The 15,218-nt window shown below is 36.7% G+C and overlaps 1 protein-coding gene across 1 annotated transcript in view; it reads right to left on the reverse strand.

The window, feature by feature from the left end:
* Positions 1 to 15,218, reverse strand: part of LOC143683316 (uncharacterized) — a 148,453-nt gene continuing 133,235 nt past the window's right edge. The window contains exon 3 of the mRNA XM_077159435.1: positions 1 to 473. Within this exon, the coding sequence (XP_077015550.1) occupies positions 427 to 473 (47 nt within the window). The 3' untranslated portion in view covers positions 1 to 426. The remainder of the gene's footprint in view (positions 474 to 15,218) is intronic.

Genomic DNA, 15,218 nt, shown 5'->3' on the forward strand with positions numbered 1-15,218 from the left:
TTTGAGAGAAAAATAAACCTCTATTTTCTTTAAGTAGCTGTGTTTTGAAGGCTCTTTATTCAGCAGCTTGACCTTTACTGGTACATGTGAGCAGGTGTTGTTGCTCTTCCTTGGATTTAAGTACATATTTGAAAGCAGAAGCTTTAGTCTGGATCTAGCCATTTGAGAAGAACTCTTCACTAAGTCTTGTTTCTTTTCCCCTGAAGGCTCTAAGTTATTCCTTCTTCTCTAACTGGTTTATTTAATGAAGACAGATCAGTTTTCACAGTAACTGTCTATTTGGCCTATTATTTTATACTTTCTTGGAACTTGTCAGTATTCCTAGGGTCTTTTTGATATTCTTTGAGCTGCTTGGGGCTATATGAAGGAGATAATTTTTTATTTTGGAGACTTTTTGTGCCTTCTTTTTCCAATGGCCTCTTCTTCTCAGATGTCTCTTTTATGTTTAGTCTCAGAGCATTGTCCTTTCGTAGCTGTAAATTAAAATGATAGCTTGTGAAACTTAATATTTCCTGGGGGCATTATGTATTTTAGTAGGAATTTTTTTTTCATTTGTTTGTTTTGTTTTCCAATAATAAATTATATGCTCTTTATAGAAAATTCAGAAAATACTGAAAAGTTAGGTTGTGCATAGTACAACATCCAAACATAATTATCCCTCATTAAGGGATGAGATTCAGCAATTTAAGCAAATGGAATTCGTGAATTCCAGCTTGGTCAGTTATCTCTACCTGGGGATCAGGGAAGACATGATGGAAGGGGTCACTTATCAGCTGGGACTTAGAGTTTGAATAGCATTTTGAAGAGTAGAGAATAAGGAAAGAAACATTCTATGATAAATGAAACACAGAGGCATGAAAGAACATGCTTACATGAATAATTTAATGGCTGAATGTGGTCCTAAGAAATCTATTAAAATTTTGTGCTCCAGCTTCCTCATTAATGCACTGGGGACAGTAATATTGCCTTTTACCATTCTAGAATATGGAATATGTTAAGATAATCCATTTTAAAGTGCTTTGAACTCTTCAGAGGAAAGGCACTAAAAATATACAGCATAATTGAGGTATCAAATTTGTCACTCTTACTATCTTATTTTTTCACTATCATAAAATAAAAATAATTCTCTTTCTACTCCTTTCCATGAAAAGTTTACAAAAAAAGGTATCATATGTTTTAGTGTATTAAAGCTGCTGGAATGCAATATACCAGAAATGGGTGGCTTTTATAAAGGGAATTTATTAAGTTACAAGTTTACAGTTCTAAGGCCATAAAAATGGCCAAATTAAGGCATCCAAGAAAGATATTTTGACTCAAGGAAGGCCAATGTTTGTCACAGGGGAAGGCACATAGCTGGTATGTGCTGGTCCTTGTTCCCAGTGCCATTGCTTCCAGCTTCTGATGCCAGTGTTTTCCTTTCTAAGCACTGTGGGCCTTCACTTAGCCCCTCCAGAATACAATTCTGGGTTCTGTTTTAGCATCTCATGGGAAGGCACATGACAATATCTGCCAAGTTCTGCATCTCCAAATATCCACATCTAGGTGTCTGCTCTCTCTTTTGACGCTCCAGGCATCTTCAAATGTTTGTGTCTCTGTTGGCTCTCTAGCAACTGTTCCCTAAGTGTCTAAGCTTTCTCCAAAATGTTTCCCCTTTTAAAGACTCCAGTGAATGAATCAAGACCCACCTTGAATGGGCGGAGTCAATTCTCCATCTAATCAAAAGGTCACACCCACAACTGAGTGTGTCACATTTCCATGGAAACAATCCAATCAAAGTTTTCACCCTAAATAATGGGTCTGCTGCTCCCACAAGATTGGATTAGGAAAGAAAACATGGTTTCTCTAGGATACATAACGATTTCAAACTGGCACACATGTTTTAAATAAATGCTTATCTTATTAACTAGACTTTTATTCATGAGGAAAATATTCTAGGTTAAATGAAAATGACATTAATTTTTCTTATGTGCTTTCAGATATTTCTGACTTTGATAGTGATGTCTCTCAGTGACTTTTAAAGTTATTAGATCTAACATTGCTAGGCTATGGAAAGGAAATGGACTGAAACATCTGTGCAATAGAAAAGGGGGTGGGGGCAGGGGTGGACAAGGACTGGGAGATGGCTGCTGAGTGTGTCTGTGACTTCCCCAGCAGTCTGAGGTACGAGCAACTAAATTATGATGTCTTGGTGATGGTTACTTGTTCACTTCAAACTCAAATGAGACAAAGCATGATGGGCTACAGTGTGAATGTAGAAGAATCTCGATGTTAGAGATTAAGCCAGGCAGCAAATGATGTCTAGATCAAGGAGACTTGGTAATGTCTGGTAAGTGTTTTGTTGGAAATTTTCAAACATAATTTAAGTTTATTTGAATGTCAAAAATAGTTTCTTAGGAACAGAAAAAGCCTGCATCCCAATCAACTTGATGGTTGTTAATGGTCAGTTTAGGCTATTCTATTTCATTTGAAGAGTTTTTAAATGATATTCTGAGACAATATACTTAAGTTGCCATAAAGTTCCTTTTCACATTTTATAGTAATATAAAATTATTCTTTCCCTTGTCCACCAACATTTAAAATACATTTTTTACATATTAGGGGAATTTTATGTGCATATTAAATACCATGAGGAAATAATTGAATGCCATTATGAACCCAAAGCCCATTCAACACCAGTTCCAAAGTAGTTTGCCCACTTAATTATCAGGAGCTAGGACATTCTGCATGGAGGGCCTAAGTAGTCTCCTTGAGAAGTCCTAGAATCACCTGGAAAATAGAGTATTACTTAAATAACAGACAGGAAGGATCTAAATATACCATACCCCAGTACAGATAAACCCATACTACTGAGGGAAGGATATGGTTAAAGCATTTGTAAGCTGGCTCTGTGTTTGCATGCTCCCAAGCAGTGGAAAACCTCCGCGCTTGTCTACCTGTCTATTTGCAACATGAGGGCTAAAAACAGCTTAAGATGTTTGTCTACTTTGTTGTGTCATTTGCATATTTGTCTGCTTTGCTTATTTTGTGGCATTTGCTTATCTGGAACATATCCTCCTACTCATGGGAAAATTCCTGCTTTGTTCTTTCAATTAAAGATAACTCCTCAAGACAAACTGGTGTTCAATGGATAGCTTAACTCCAAATGACCCCTTTACCCTATAAATAGCTAGCAGAAAATAACCTCAAGGCTCTGGCTCTCTCTTGGGACAGAGACATCCTTTCTTTCTGACTTTGTGTCAAAGGTTTTTCTTCTTGCGCTGATTATTTGCGGGACAAAGAATAACTGCCATTGGTAGTGTCACCCACAGAATACCTTTTGAAAAAAAGGCTCAATAACGTCATATCTTGCTTTTGGAGCAATAAATTGGCTTGCCTCACAGCAAGGGAAGGCTCATCTGTTGTAGGCACTGGCTTCCAGTCTGCCTTGTTAACTCCAGTACCCTGTATTTCCACCTTGTTTGAAGAGCACTGCTACCATTTATAAAGCTCTCTTACCCATATTGTCAGTGTGAGCTTCTTGTCATTTTCCATAGTCCCAAATTTGTAAGCCAGCCCCTTGTCTACTGAATTATACTTTCTGGAACTTTACTTTTCTAGACACCAGTTCTAAGCACTGCCTTGTCCAGCCAGTTGGCTTTTAGTGTTTTCTGTCCATCATTCTCCCTGTTAGGTACCTAATTTTGTCCTGTCCAAGTTATGGTATTTTAGAAATAGCCTAAAATTAGGTCTGATTTTGAAATCCGCAAATGCTACTAAGCCAACAGAGAAAGGAATTGTTCAAGAACTTATTATTAGGACAGGTGAATTTTTCTAAGGAATAACATTTCCAAATTTATTTTCTTCTCATTATAAAAGTAATTTGCAATCCCTTCAGAAAACTTGGGATTGGGGTGGAGGTGGGGAAGGCACAATGATAAACATGCAAATGGTTATTCATTCATTCACTCAGCACTGGGAATAGAGCGGTAAACAAGATAATAGACAAGTTTCTCTCTCATGCACCTTACATTCTAATGAAGTTAATAGGCAATAAACAAACAAATGAATAAGAGAGTAGTAGATAGCAATAAATAATCTGAGGAAATAATCAGCATTAAGGAATAAAGAGTGATGGGTGGGGTCTATAAGAAAGTGTGGTCAAAGCTGTGTAAGAAGGCAGCATTAAAAAAAAAAACCTAAATGTTGAGTCATGCAAAGACCTGGAGGAAAGCATTTCTGGCAGAGGAAATATCAGGCAGGACTACACTTGTGTTTGAAGAACAAAAAGAAGGCTAGTGTGTGTGTGCTAGAGGTCAGTGAGGTGAACAAGGACGGAGGTTAAAGGAGGAGATAGGAATGGTAGGCAACAGCAAGATGATGAGAGCTTTTAGGCCATTATGATTAGCTTCATTCTTATTCTATGTATAATGGAAAGTCCTAGAGAGTCATGTTATAAAAGATCAATTAATTGTGGTGTGGGTCATGGATTATATGGAGAGAAGAATGAAACAAATAGGAGGCTATTTCAGTAATTTAGGCAGGAGATGATGCTGGCTTTGATGTTATCAGTGAGGTGGAGAGAAGAGGATGATGCATGGTACATTTTGGAGGTAAAGCTGATAGGAATTGTGATGGACTGTGATGTGGACAATAAGGGAGCGAGATGAAAAGAGGGAAATCATGAACGAGTAACTAGACGAGTGACAACGATATTTCCCGAGATGAGAAAGACTTCATTTATTTCTCACAACAGCCCCTGGGGGTGGTTTCTATTATCCCCATAAGACAGAGAGGAAAATTAATGCTTAGGATAACAGGATTAATTTGGCCAAACTCACACAAAATTTGAAGTGGGGATTTGAACTCTTTCTGCCTGAGAGCAGGGACCTTGGCCTTAATCGTCACTCTAAGATTACTTTGCATTTACCAATTAACTCGACCATTGTTATGTAGATTTCTTTTCAGTCTTTTTTCCCCTGTATTTTAAAACAGATTGTAGTATACAATTTTATAAACTATCTTTCTCATTACAATTAAAAGAATATTATTAAACACATAGCATCACTTTTCATGAAAACTATCATACTTTAAATGTTTTCAAGAGAATAAGACTGAGCATCAAGGTATGGTGAGGAAGCAGGTAAATGGCCTGAAGAAGGTTTCTTCAAGGGAAAAAAAGGAAAAACAATACATATTTTCTTCTATTATTTTCTGTAAAATTTTCATATGAAGCATCTTGTTGCACATTATTATATTTATTAGTAAACTATTTTAACAAATATTTGGTTTCATACTTCAAAATTACCTTCAAACTTTCAGAACCTTTCAAAAAAATTCTATAAGTCCCAGTTTGAGTGTTTGATTTCTTAATATTTTGTTTGTCACTGCAATTTGTACCCTGCCTTATTGTTTTATTTTGGCTCCCTTGGTTTAACATAACAGAGACGCAATCAAGTTAGCAAAAATAATAATCATAGCACTAATAAAAATTGGTTTAGCCTAGGTTACCTACAATGCAGAAATTGAGCAAGGGTTTAGTAGTTTGAGGCTTATTTGGGAGGCACAAACTCAGGGGAGTCAGGTGAGGAAAAGCAGAAACAATGCAAAGAATGACGGGCATCAATGTGATATGATACATTACTACCTGGTTCCTGCTCTGGAAACTGTCAAGGCACAGAGCTGGGCATTCAGCAGATCCCCCAGAAACTACTCCAGACAGGCTATACGGAGAAATTGTGTCTTAGAGTGGCCTAGAGATGTAGAGAAGAGGGGGGATTTATCTGCCCTTCTCTCTTTCATCCCTGTGGCACTGATTTAAGTGTGCTACTTGGGGGTTTGATTCCCTCTCAGTTTTGGGTTGCACCATGAGGCACCTTCAGTGACTGCTGACAATGTTTGCTCCAGCTGTCTGGGATGGCCAAGTGGAAATGCCCAACACTCCCAGCAATGTGGACTGTCGGGAATGGGTGGGTGGGTGCGGTGTAAGTGTGAGGGAATCTGAAGAGGTGCATAAGTTTTATGTTATAATTGAATGACACTATACTGAGTACTATTCTTTGAGGACTTTATTGAAACTTCATCAAAGTCCTATGAGGTAGCTATTATTACTTGCCTCAACTTACCAAAAGGAAAATTTAAATAGTAAGTTGCAGAACTAAGATTTTTTTAGATAAGCAGTCAGACCCGATAACCAGCACTTTTAACTGCACTTGCCTTTTGAAAGTTGTGTAAGAGTCTAGAGGAGCGTATTAAAGTGATGAAATTCCAGGGAAATGCATAGTGGGCTGCCATGGGGAACAGGGTTGGGAATTGGACTGCCATTGGGAGCCAAACCAATTCAGAGGTTGTAGGGTTTTGTACGTTCATGGCAAATCTCCCTTCTTTCTGTGATTCCTACCCTTTTCCTTACTCTAAAAGTCAGTGTCCTCTGCTTCCCCATCTCTTCAGCTGGTGCATAGTAACAACCTTCCCTCACTGACTGGCTTTTCTGACCCTGTTTCTAATTCATAAATCCTCTCAGACTCTCCTGGTATATTGCTTCTGAGTCCCAGTTTTCCATTTCCACATTTCTGAGAGAAGCATTTTGACCCAGCATAATGATTAGGATAGTTTGGTTGGCTGCAAACAATAGAAACTAATTTGATCTAGTTCTATTAAAAGTGAATTCATTAGAAACCAAGAGTAGATCACAAGAACCTTTTTGGAACTTATGGGTCCCAAGAGATCTCAGGAGCAGGCCCTGATGGACACCTTATACATGTGGCACTCCTGGAATACTCTTTTTTTTTTCTTTTGCACATATGGCCTGAAATTTTATTGGTCAAGTGTAGGTGCTGTACCAGCCCTTGGCTGCCCCAGGAAATGACAGGGAAATTGATGGAAGAAGACTCCAGGGATATCTGCATTCACTTTCCCAATAGTGTTGTATGCAATGGGGGAGATAATTACCAAAAGGAAATGAGGATGCTATAAGGAAGTGGAAAGTGAATTTTGGGTAGATAAAACACGACAAATGGTTTTCGTGTCTGGCTTATATTTTCTCTTACTATAGCACACCATTGTTTGCTGGCTATTTTATAAATGGCCTACTCTAAAAGTTGTGGTCAGCCTTAATGTACTTCAGTGTAAAATATAAATGACTTTCCAATTATCTGCTATTTTGAATTATTTATGCCTCTACTTCCTTCTGTTTGAAAGTCCTAGGTCTGATCCTGGAAAGGTGACTGAATTGTAACCATTTATCAGACAAAGCTCTGGCATTCTATTTCTTTATTTACAAAGCTCTGGCATTCTATTTCTTTATTTACAAGTGCTTACTTAGTATTAGCTTTTACCTACTATTGTGGGAGTGCTATGGGAGATAAAGAAGCACTTGGTAAGATGCAATTATTGCTTTTTAGGTGCTTACAATGGCATATAGGAAACATAATACAATATGGTGGGTATAAAATAATATAAAATAGTGCATAATCAAAGATAAAAATATGTCTATGTGTATGCAGGATAGCATGGTTGAGAGCAGAACTTCTGCTATTATAAAAGGAGCTAGGTGCAGGTTATAATTTGAATCTTGAAAGAATATATTTGACCTGAGAAAGAGATAACTTTGTGATAAGGCAATTAGTTGAACTTTGTCCAAGCTATGTTAATACATTTTATTTATTTATTTATTTTTACTATTCATTTGTTCCAAAAGATAGGGCACAGATGGATTTAGAATGACTTTCTTTTCTTCTATGCGTTGTATAAGGATTTGTCCCAGAAGCATTCCCTTCTGACCACAGTGGTCCTGACATGCTGTCTTACAGCGTGGCACTGCTGCTCTGCCATTCACAAATGGCACTGGCCTAACCTGCCTGTTGACTACCATCTTCCCACAGTTAATGTCATGAAATGCCTTTGGCAGCAAAAATAACTTTATTACTAAGCTGTAAAGTAGAAAAGGTTATTAATATTGCATGACTTGCATTTATTCCATTTTTTTCTCTAATTGGGGGAGATCGCACTAGATTCTTAAAAATATATTCTAAAAACTGCTGAGTAATATGTATTGAATGAACTGAATTAGGAAGTCCCATTGCTGCTGGAAATTTTGATAGGAACCTTGTTTTAATAAGCTCAGGTTTACTTCTGAGATGCTCATTTCTTTAGGAATTCAATTGATTAAGGCAGCCCAACTCTCAGCAGTGGCTATAAGAAATTAGATTTTACTGTGAAGTATAAACAAGCCTGCAGTTGATGATATGACATTCTGAGCATTATCAAGAGGCTTGTGAATTACTTTGTTGTGAGATGCAATTGACACTGAAAGCTTTTGAAAATTGAGCTTTACAGAAGCAGGCCCAAGTCAATGATGCTTTATTTTATCTGAGGTATTTGAATAAGATGTTAGTTGGCATGTTCCAATACTTTGTTGGGAAGCCCAAGTTTAGGTAAGATATTAACCTTCTCTACAACAAGCAGAAGCTAAGTTAGAAAGGATAAAATTAAAATTCCTTTTAGGACAGTGCCATCACTCTTTGAAGAACAAAAGAAGAAAGGGGCCTACATAGATATCACAGACTTAGCTTCTTTTGATATTGGGTGTATTTTCCTCAGGCCATTCATAACCATACACTAAATTTCCATTATTTATTTATATTTAAAGATTGAGAGTCTATCCCACTCTTTATTTTGTTGTTTATTGTGAAAAATAACATATATACAAAAAAACCCCAATAAATTTCAAAGCACATCGCAATAATTAGTTATAGAACAGATTTCAGAGTTTGGCCTGGGTTACAGTTCCACAGTTTTAGGTTTTTCCATCTAGCTTCTCCAAGACACTGGAGATCAAAAGAAATATCAATATAATGATACAGCAGTCATATTCATTTGTTAAATCCTATCTTCTATTTTAACTCCAACTTCTATTTTGATGTTTCGTTTCTCCCAATCTTTAGGGGTATTTGGGCTATGCCCATTCTAACATTTTCATGTTGGAAAGGGCTGTTAATAATATGGGATGGGGGATGGAACTAGTTGATGTTCTGGGGAGGGTAGCCCCTGGGGGTTTCAGGACTTATCTAGCCTAGGAACCCATCTGGAGGTTGTAGATTTCTGGAAAGTAGTCATAGCACATGGAACCTTTGTAGAATTTCATATAAAGCCCTAGGTGTTCTTTAAGGTTGGCAGGATGATTTTGGTTGGGGGTTGTCAAACCATGATAAATAGCAATATCTAGCTGGAGTTTGTGTATGAGTGGACTCCAGAGTAACTGCTCAACTCTGAACTAACTCAGCCACTGACACCTTATTTGTTACAATTCTTTTCCCCTTTTTGATCAGGAAGGCATTGTCAATCCTATGGTGCCAGGGCCAAGCTCATCCCTGGAAGTCATATCCCACATTGCCAGGGAGACTTTCACCCCTAAAACTCATGCGCCATGTAGAGGGGAAGGTAATGATTTTAGTTTTAGAATTGGGCTTAGAGAAAGAGAGAAGACAGATCTGAACAACAAAAGAGGTCTTCTGGAACTAACTCTTAAGCATAACTATAGGTAGGCTAGTCTCTGCTACATAAATAAACTTCACAAGAACAAGCCTCAAGATCAAGATCAAGGGCTTGGCCTACTGACTTGGGAGTCTGTGATGTTTGAGACAGTATCAGGGGTTTCCCTAGTGGTGAAATTTAATAGTTTCATTTTTTTTCTCCTATCCCTCAATGGACTTTGCCAACATTTTTTAATTATCTGTTCAACATACTCTGGGATGTATCCAGGCATTACATTAAGCTATATGGAATTACAACCCCTCGTTCCCATTCTGGGATCATGTGTTTGGGTTGTTTCAATGATCCATCCAGACGAGTTAGATTATGTGCTCCGGAAAATTTAGGTTTTGGACAAAATAAACCTCTCTTTTCCTTTGGTCTCATGGAATAGGTAAAGTTCTAAAATACAATGTCCTCCTTACCCCTGCATTCTGATTTATTTAGTCCCAGCCTGATAGGCTTCATTCTTATTTCTAATTGAAGCCTGATCTCTTTTTCAATTTCTTTAGCAGTTGTTGTATGTGGCCAATGCTGACTTTCAGACCTGCAGGATTCCTACTCTGAGTCTTAGGTGTCCCACAGGTAGTCAAAGTTTCAGGGAAATACCAGGTTATACATATATAGCACAGCTTCTCAAAATCTAGAAATAACAAAGCTCTGGACTCAATGTGACTGCTGTAAGAGTTTATAATCTAGGCCTCAATTTTCTTATAAGTATTTTCTAAATGAGGCTATACAATATTTCCTCTTTTACTTCTGGCTTATTTTGCATTTGACATGTCCCATGTCACAATGGTGCATGCCTCATGACTTCATTCCTTTCTGTAGCAGCATAATATTCTATCATATGTATACACCACAGTTCACCATTCAACTTCTCAGTGTATCTTTCATCCAACAATTGGGCATCATGTATAACATCCAAAGTTAATAGTCCATGTCTCACATTATCCTCACTTAGTGGTATAATCATCAATACTCTCAATTTTAGACAATTTACATTGCTTCCAAGAGAAAAATAACTGATAAAAACACACTCACTGTGCTGGTTTGAATTTGTGAACCCCAGAAAAGCCATGTCCTTTAATCTTCATTCAGTATTGCTGGGTGGGAGTATTTCAATTGTTCCCATAGAGATGTGACTGACCTGATTGTGGGTATTAACTTTTGATTAGAGGGAGATGTGACTCCACCCATTTCAGGTGGACCTTGACTGGAATCCTTTAAAAGAGTACACATTTTGGAGAGAGTCCCTGTTTAGAGTCATGAAAATGATGAGAGCCAGAGCCCACACTGCCAGACACCTTTGGGGATGAAGAAGGAATACATCCCCAGGGGAGCTTCAAGAAACAAGAAGCTGGGAGAGAAAGCTAGCAGATGCCATGTTCACCAATTGCCTTTCTGGTTGAGAGAGAAACACTGAATTTCATTGGCCTTTCTTTGGAGTGAAGGTAACTTCTTCTTGGTGCCTTAATTTGGACATTTTTATAGACTTACTTTAATTGGGACATTTTCATGGCCTTAGAACATGTAAACTTACAAGTTAATAAGTTCCCCCTTTTAAAAAGTCGTTCCATTTCTGGTATATTGCATTCTGGCAGCTAGCAAACTAGAACACTCACCAAATAAAAAATCCAAACCTCCCTTTAGCTCATCTTCCCCCGCACCCCCAGTTATATACCACTGGTATTGCTGTGGTACTGTTGGTATTTTCCTGTTAAACATAGTCTATTGTATGCAATACTAGTTTTCCCCCTCTACCCTGATATTATAAACTCTTTGTACAAGACTCATACCTTTGAAGGAGTTCATGCAAGAACTTATTTATATTTTTAGAGTTAATTGGTGGGAAAAATGGTTCTATACAACCCCTTTCAGTCATGTTCACCTTCAATATGGCAATATTACTTATAGATGCCCTAATGAATGGCCTTCACTTCTATCCCTTACATTTAAGTTCAACCTCTTTAGTTAATCGTTCACCCCTCTATAGCTTCTGTGTATCTCTAGATCTCCTGTATTCTGTATTATAAGCCTCTGAGTTTACCTTTGCCAAGGTCATAAAAGTGAAATTGTACAGTATCTATCTTTTCGTGTCTGGCTTATTTCATTCATCATTTTGTCCTCAGGGTTCATCCATGTTGTCATATATTTCAGGACCTCATTTCATTTTACTGCTGCATAATATTCCATTGTATGTATATACCACATTTTGTTTATCCACTCATCTGTTGATGGGCACTTGGATTGTTTACATCTTTTGGCAATTGTGAATAATGCTGCTATGAACATTGGTGGACAAATGTCTGTTTGCGTCATTGCTTTCAGCTCTTTTGGGTATATACCGAGAAAGTCATATTGCCAGGTCATAAGTAATTTAATATTTAGTTTCCTAAGGAATCACCAAACTGTCTTTCATAGTGACTGTACCATTACATTCCCACCAGCAGTTCATAAGGGTTCCAGTTTCTCCACAACCTCTCCAGCATTTGTAGTTTCCTGTTTGTTTAATAGCATCCATTCTTATGGGTGTGAGTTAGTATCTCATTGTAATCTTGATCTCCATTACCCTTATAGCTAATGAAAATAGGCATCTTTTCATTTGTTTTTTAGCCATCTGTCTTTGCTCTTCAGGAAAATGTCTATTCATATCTTTGGCTCATTTTATAATTCGGTTGTTTATACTTTTGTTGATGAGTTGTATGATTTCTTTATATATACAGGATATCAAACCTTTATTTGATATATGATTTCCAAATATTTTCTCCAATTGAATTGGCTGTCTCTTCAGCTTTTTGACAAAGTTTTTTAAGGCACAAAAGCATTTGATTTTGAGGAGCTCCCATTTATCTGTTTTTTTCTTTTGTTGTGTATGCTTTGGGTATAAAGTTTAGGAAGCTACCTCCTATTACTAGGTCTATTATTTTCTTCTAGGAGTTTTATGGTACTGGTTCTTATATTGAGGTCTTTGATCCACTTGAAGTTAATTTTTGTATAGGGTGCAAGGTAAGGGTCTTCTTTCATTCTTTTCACTGCTGATAGAGAGTTCTCCCATGCCTATTTAGTGAAAAGAGTATTTTGTCCCAGTTCAGTGGATTTTGGGGCCTTGTCAAAGATCAGTTGACCATGTATTTGGTGGTCTATTGCCATATTCCTGATTAGATTCCATTGATCAATACTTCTATTGTTGTACCAGTACCATGCTATTTTGTCCACTGTAGCTTTACAATAAGCTTTAAAATCAGGAAGTGTTAATCCTCCCACTTCGTTCTTCTTTTGGGGGATTTTTTTTTTTCTTTTTTTTTTTAGCTATTTGAGGTCTCTTTCCCTTCCAAATGAATTTGATAACTAGCTTTTCCAAGTCTTTAAAGTAGTTGATGGAATTTTGATTTGGCATTGCATTGAATCTGTAGATCAATTTGGGTAGAACTGACATCTACCCAAAGATTAACCACATTTAACCTTCCTATCTATGAACAGGGAATGTCTTTGCACCTTTGATTTCTTTTAGCAATATTATGTCATTTTCTGTGCACAGATCCTTACATCCCTTGTTAAGTTTATTTCTAGATACTTCATTATTTTAGTTGCTATTTCGAATGGATTTTTTTCCCTTAATTGTCTCCTAAGTTAGGTCATTGCTTGTGTATAGAAACATTACTGATTTTTGCACATTAATCTTATATCCCACCACTTTACTGAATTTATTAGCTCAAAAAGCTTTGTCAGAGATTTCTCAGGATTTTCCAAGTATAGTGTCATGTCATCCACAAATTATGAAAGTTTTACTTCTTCCTTTCTAATTTGGGTGCTTTTTATTTATTTTTCCAATTTGGGTGCTGTTTATTTATTTTTCCTACCTGATTGTTCTACCTAGAACTTCTAGCACAATGTTGTATAATAGTGATGACAAAGGGTATCCTTGTCTTATTTCCAATCTTAGGGGAAAGGCTTGCAGTCTCTCACCATTGAGTACAATGCTGGCTATGAGTTTTTCATAACTGCCCTTTAACATATTGAGGAAATTTCCTTTGATTCCTACTTATTGAAGTGTTTTTTATTTATCAGAAAAGGATGTTAAATTTTGTCAAATGCTTTTTCAGCATCAATTGAAATGATCATGTAATTTTTCCCTTTCAATTTCTTAATGTGCTGTATTACGTTGATTGATTTTCTTGTGTTGAGCCACCCTTGAAATTCTGGTATAAACCCATTTGATTGTGGTGTGTAACTCTTTTAATGTGTTGTTGGATTCAATTTGCTAGTATTTTCTTGAGAAGTTTTGCTTCTATATTCACCTGGGAGATTGGCCTGTAGTTTTCCTTTCTTATGGCTTCTTTACCTGGTTTTGGTATTACAGTGATGCTAGTTTCATAAAATGGATTAGGTAGCATTTATTTTCCTCATTTTTTGAAGAGTTTTAGCAGGATTGATGTTAGTCCTTTTTGGAATGTTGGTAAAATTCCCCTGTGAAGATATCTGGCCCTGGACTTTTCTTTGCAGGAAGATTTTTGATGACTGATGGAATCTCTTTACTTGTGATTGGTTTGTTGAGATCTTCTATTTCTTCTTGAGTCAGTGTAGCTTGTTCATACATTTCTAGGAATTTGTCCATTTCATCTAAGTTGTCTAGTTTGTTGGTGTATAGCTGTTCATAGTATCCTCTTAATATTTTGTTTTTATTTCTTCAGGGTCCATGGTATCAACCCCCTTCTCATTTCTGATTTTGTTTATTTTCATCTTCTCTCCTTTTTTTCTTTGTTAGCCTAGCTAAGAGTCCATTAATTTTACTGATTTTTTTCAAAGAACAAACTTTTGGTTTTATTGATTCTTCCTATTTTTCTTTTGTTCTCAAATTCATTTAATTCTGCTTTAATCTTTGTTATTTCTCTTCTTCTATTTGCTTTGGGGTTAGTTTGCTATTCTTTCCCAAGTTTCTCCAGGTGAGCGGTTAAGTCTCTGATTTTTGGTCTTTCTTCTTCTTTTTTTTTTTAATATAGGCATTTAGGACAATAAATTTCCTTCTCAGCACTGCCTTTGCCATATCTCATAAGTTCTAATATGTCATATTCTCATTTTCATTTGTCTCCAGATAGTTACTGATTTCTCAGGCAATTTTTTCTTTGACCTACTTGTTGTTTAAGAGTGTTTTATTTAATCTCCATATATTTGTGAAAGTTCTGGTTCTTTGCTGGTTATTGATTTCCAGCTTCATTCCATTGTGATCATGGAAAGTGCTTTCAGTAATTTCAATCTTTTTAAATTTACGAAGACCTGTTTTGTACCCCAGTATATGATCTACCCTGGAGAACATTCCATGAACACTAGAGAAGAATGTAGATTCTGGTGTTTTGTGGTGAAATGACCTATATATGTCTGTTAGGTATAATTCATTTATCAAATTGTTTATGTTCCCTATTTCCTTGTTGATCTTCTGTCTGGTTGTCCTATCTAAGAGTGCTGAATTGAAGTCTCCCACCATACTGTTGAAATGTCTATCTGCTCCCTTCAGTTTTGCCAATGTCTGCTTCATGTATTATTCTGAGTTTTACAGGTCCAGAGCCTGAGAAGAATTCTGCCTTAGGGCAGACCATGTCTGTAACTAACTTTGATAAGATTTTGTATTATTTCTGACTTTGTATTATATTTGTATTGCTACTGAAATGGTTTAAGGCATTCTGATATTGTGATGGAATGAATGTGTCATA

Source organism: Tamandua tetradactyla, chromosome 5 (assembly GCF_023851605.1).
Source record: "Tamandua tetradactyla isolate mTamTet1 chromosome 5, mTamTet1.pri, whole genome shotgun sequence".
In the NCBI taxonomy this organism is placed as follows: domain Eukaryota; kingdom Metazoa; phylum Chordata; class Mammalia; order Pilosa; family Myrmecophagidae; genus Tamandua; species Tamandua tetradactyla.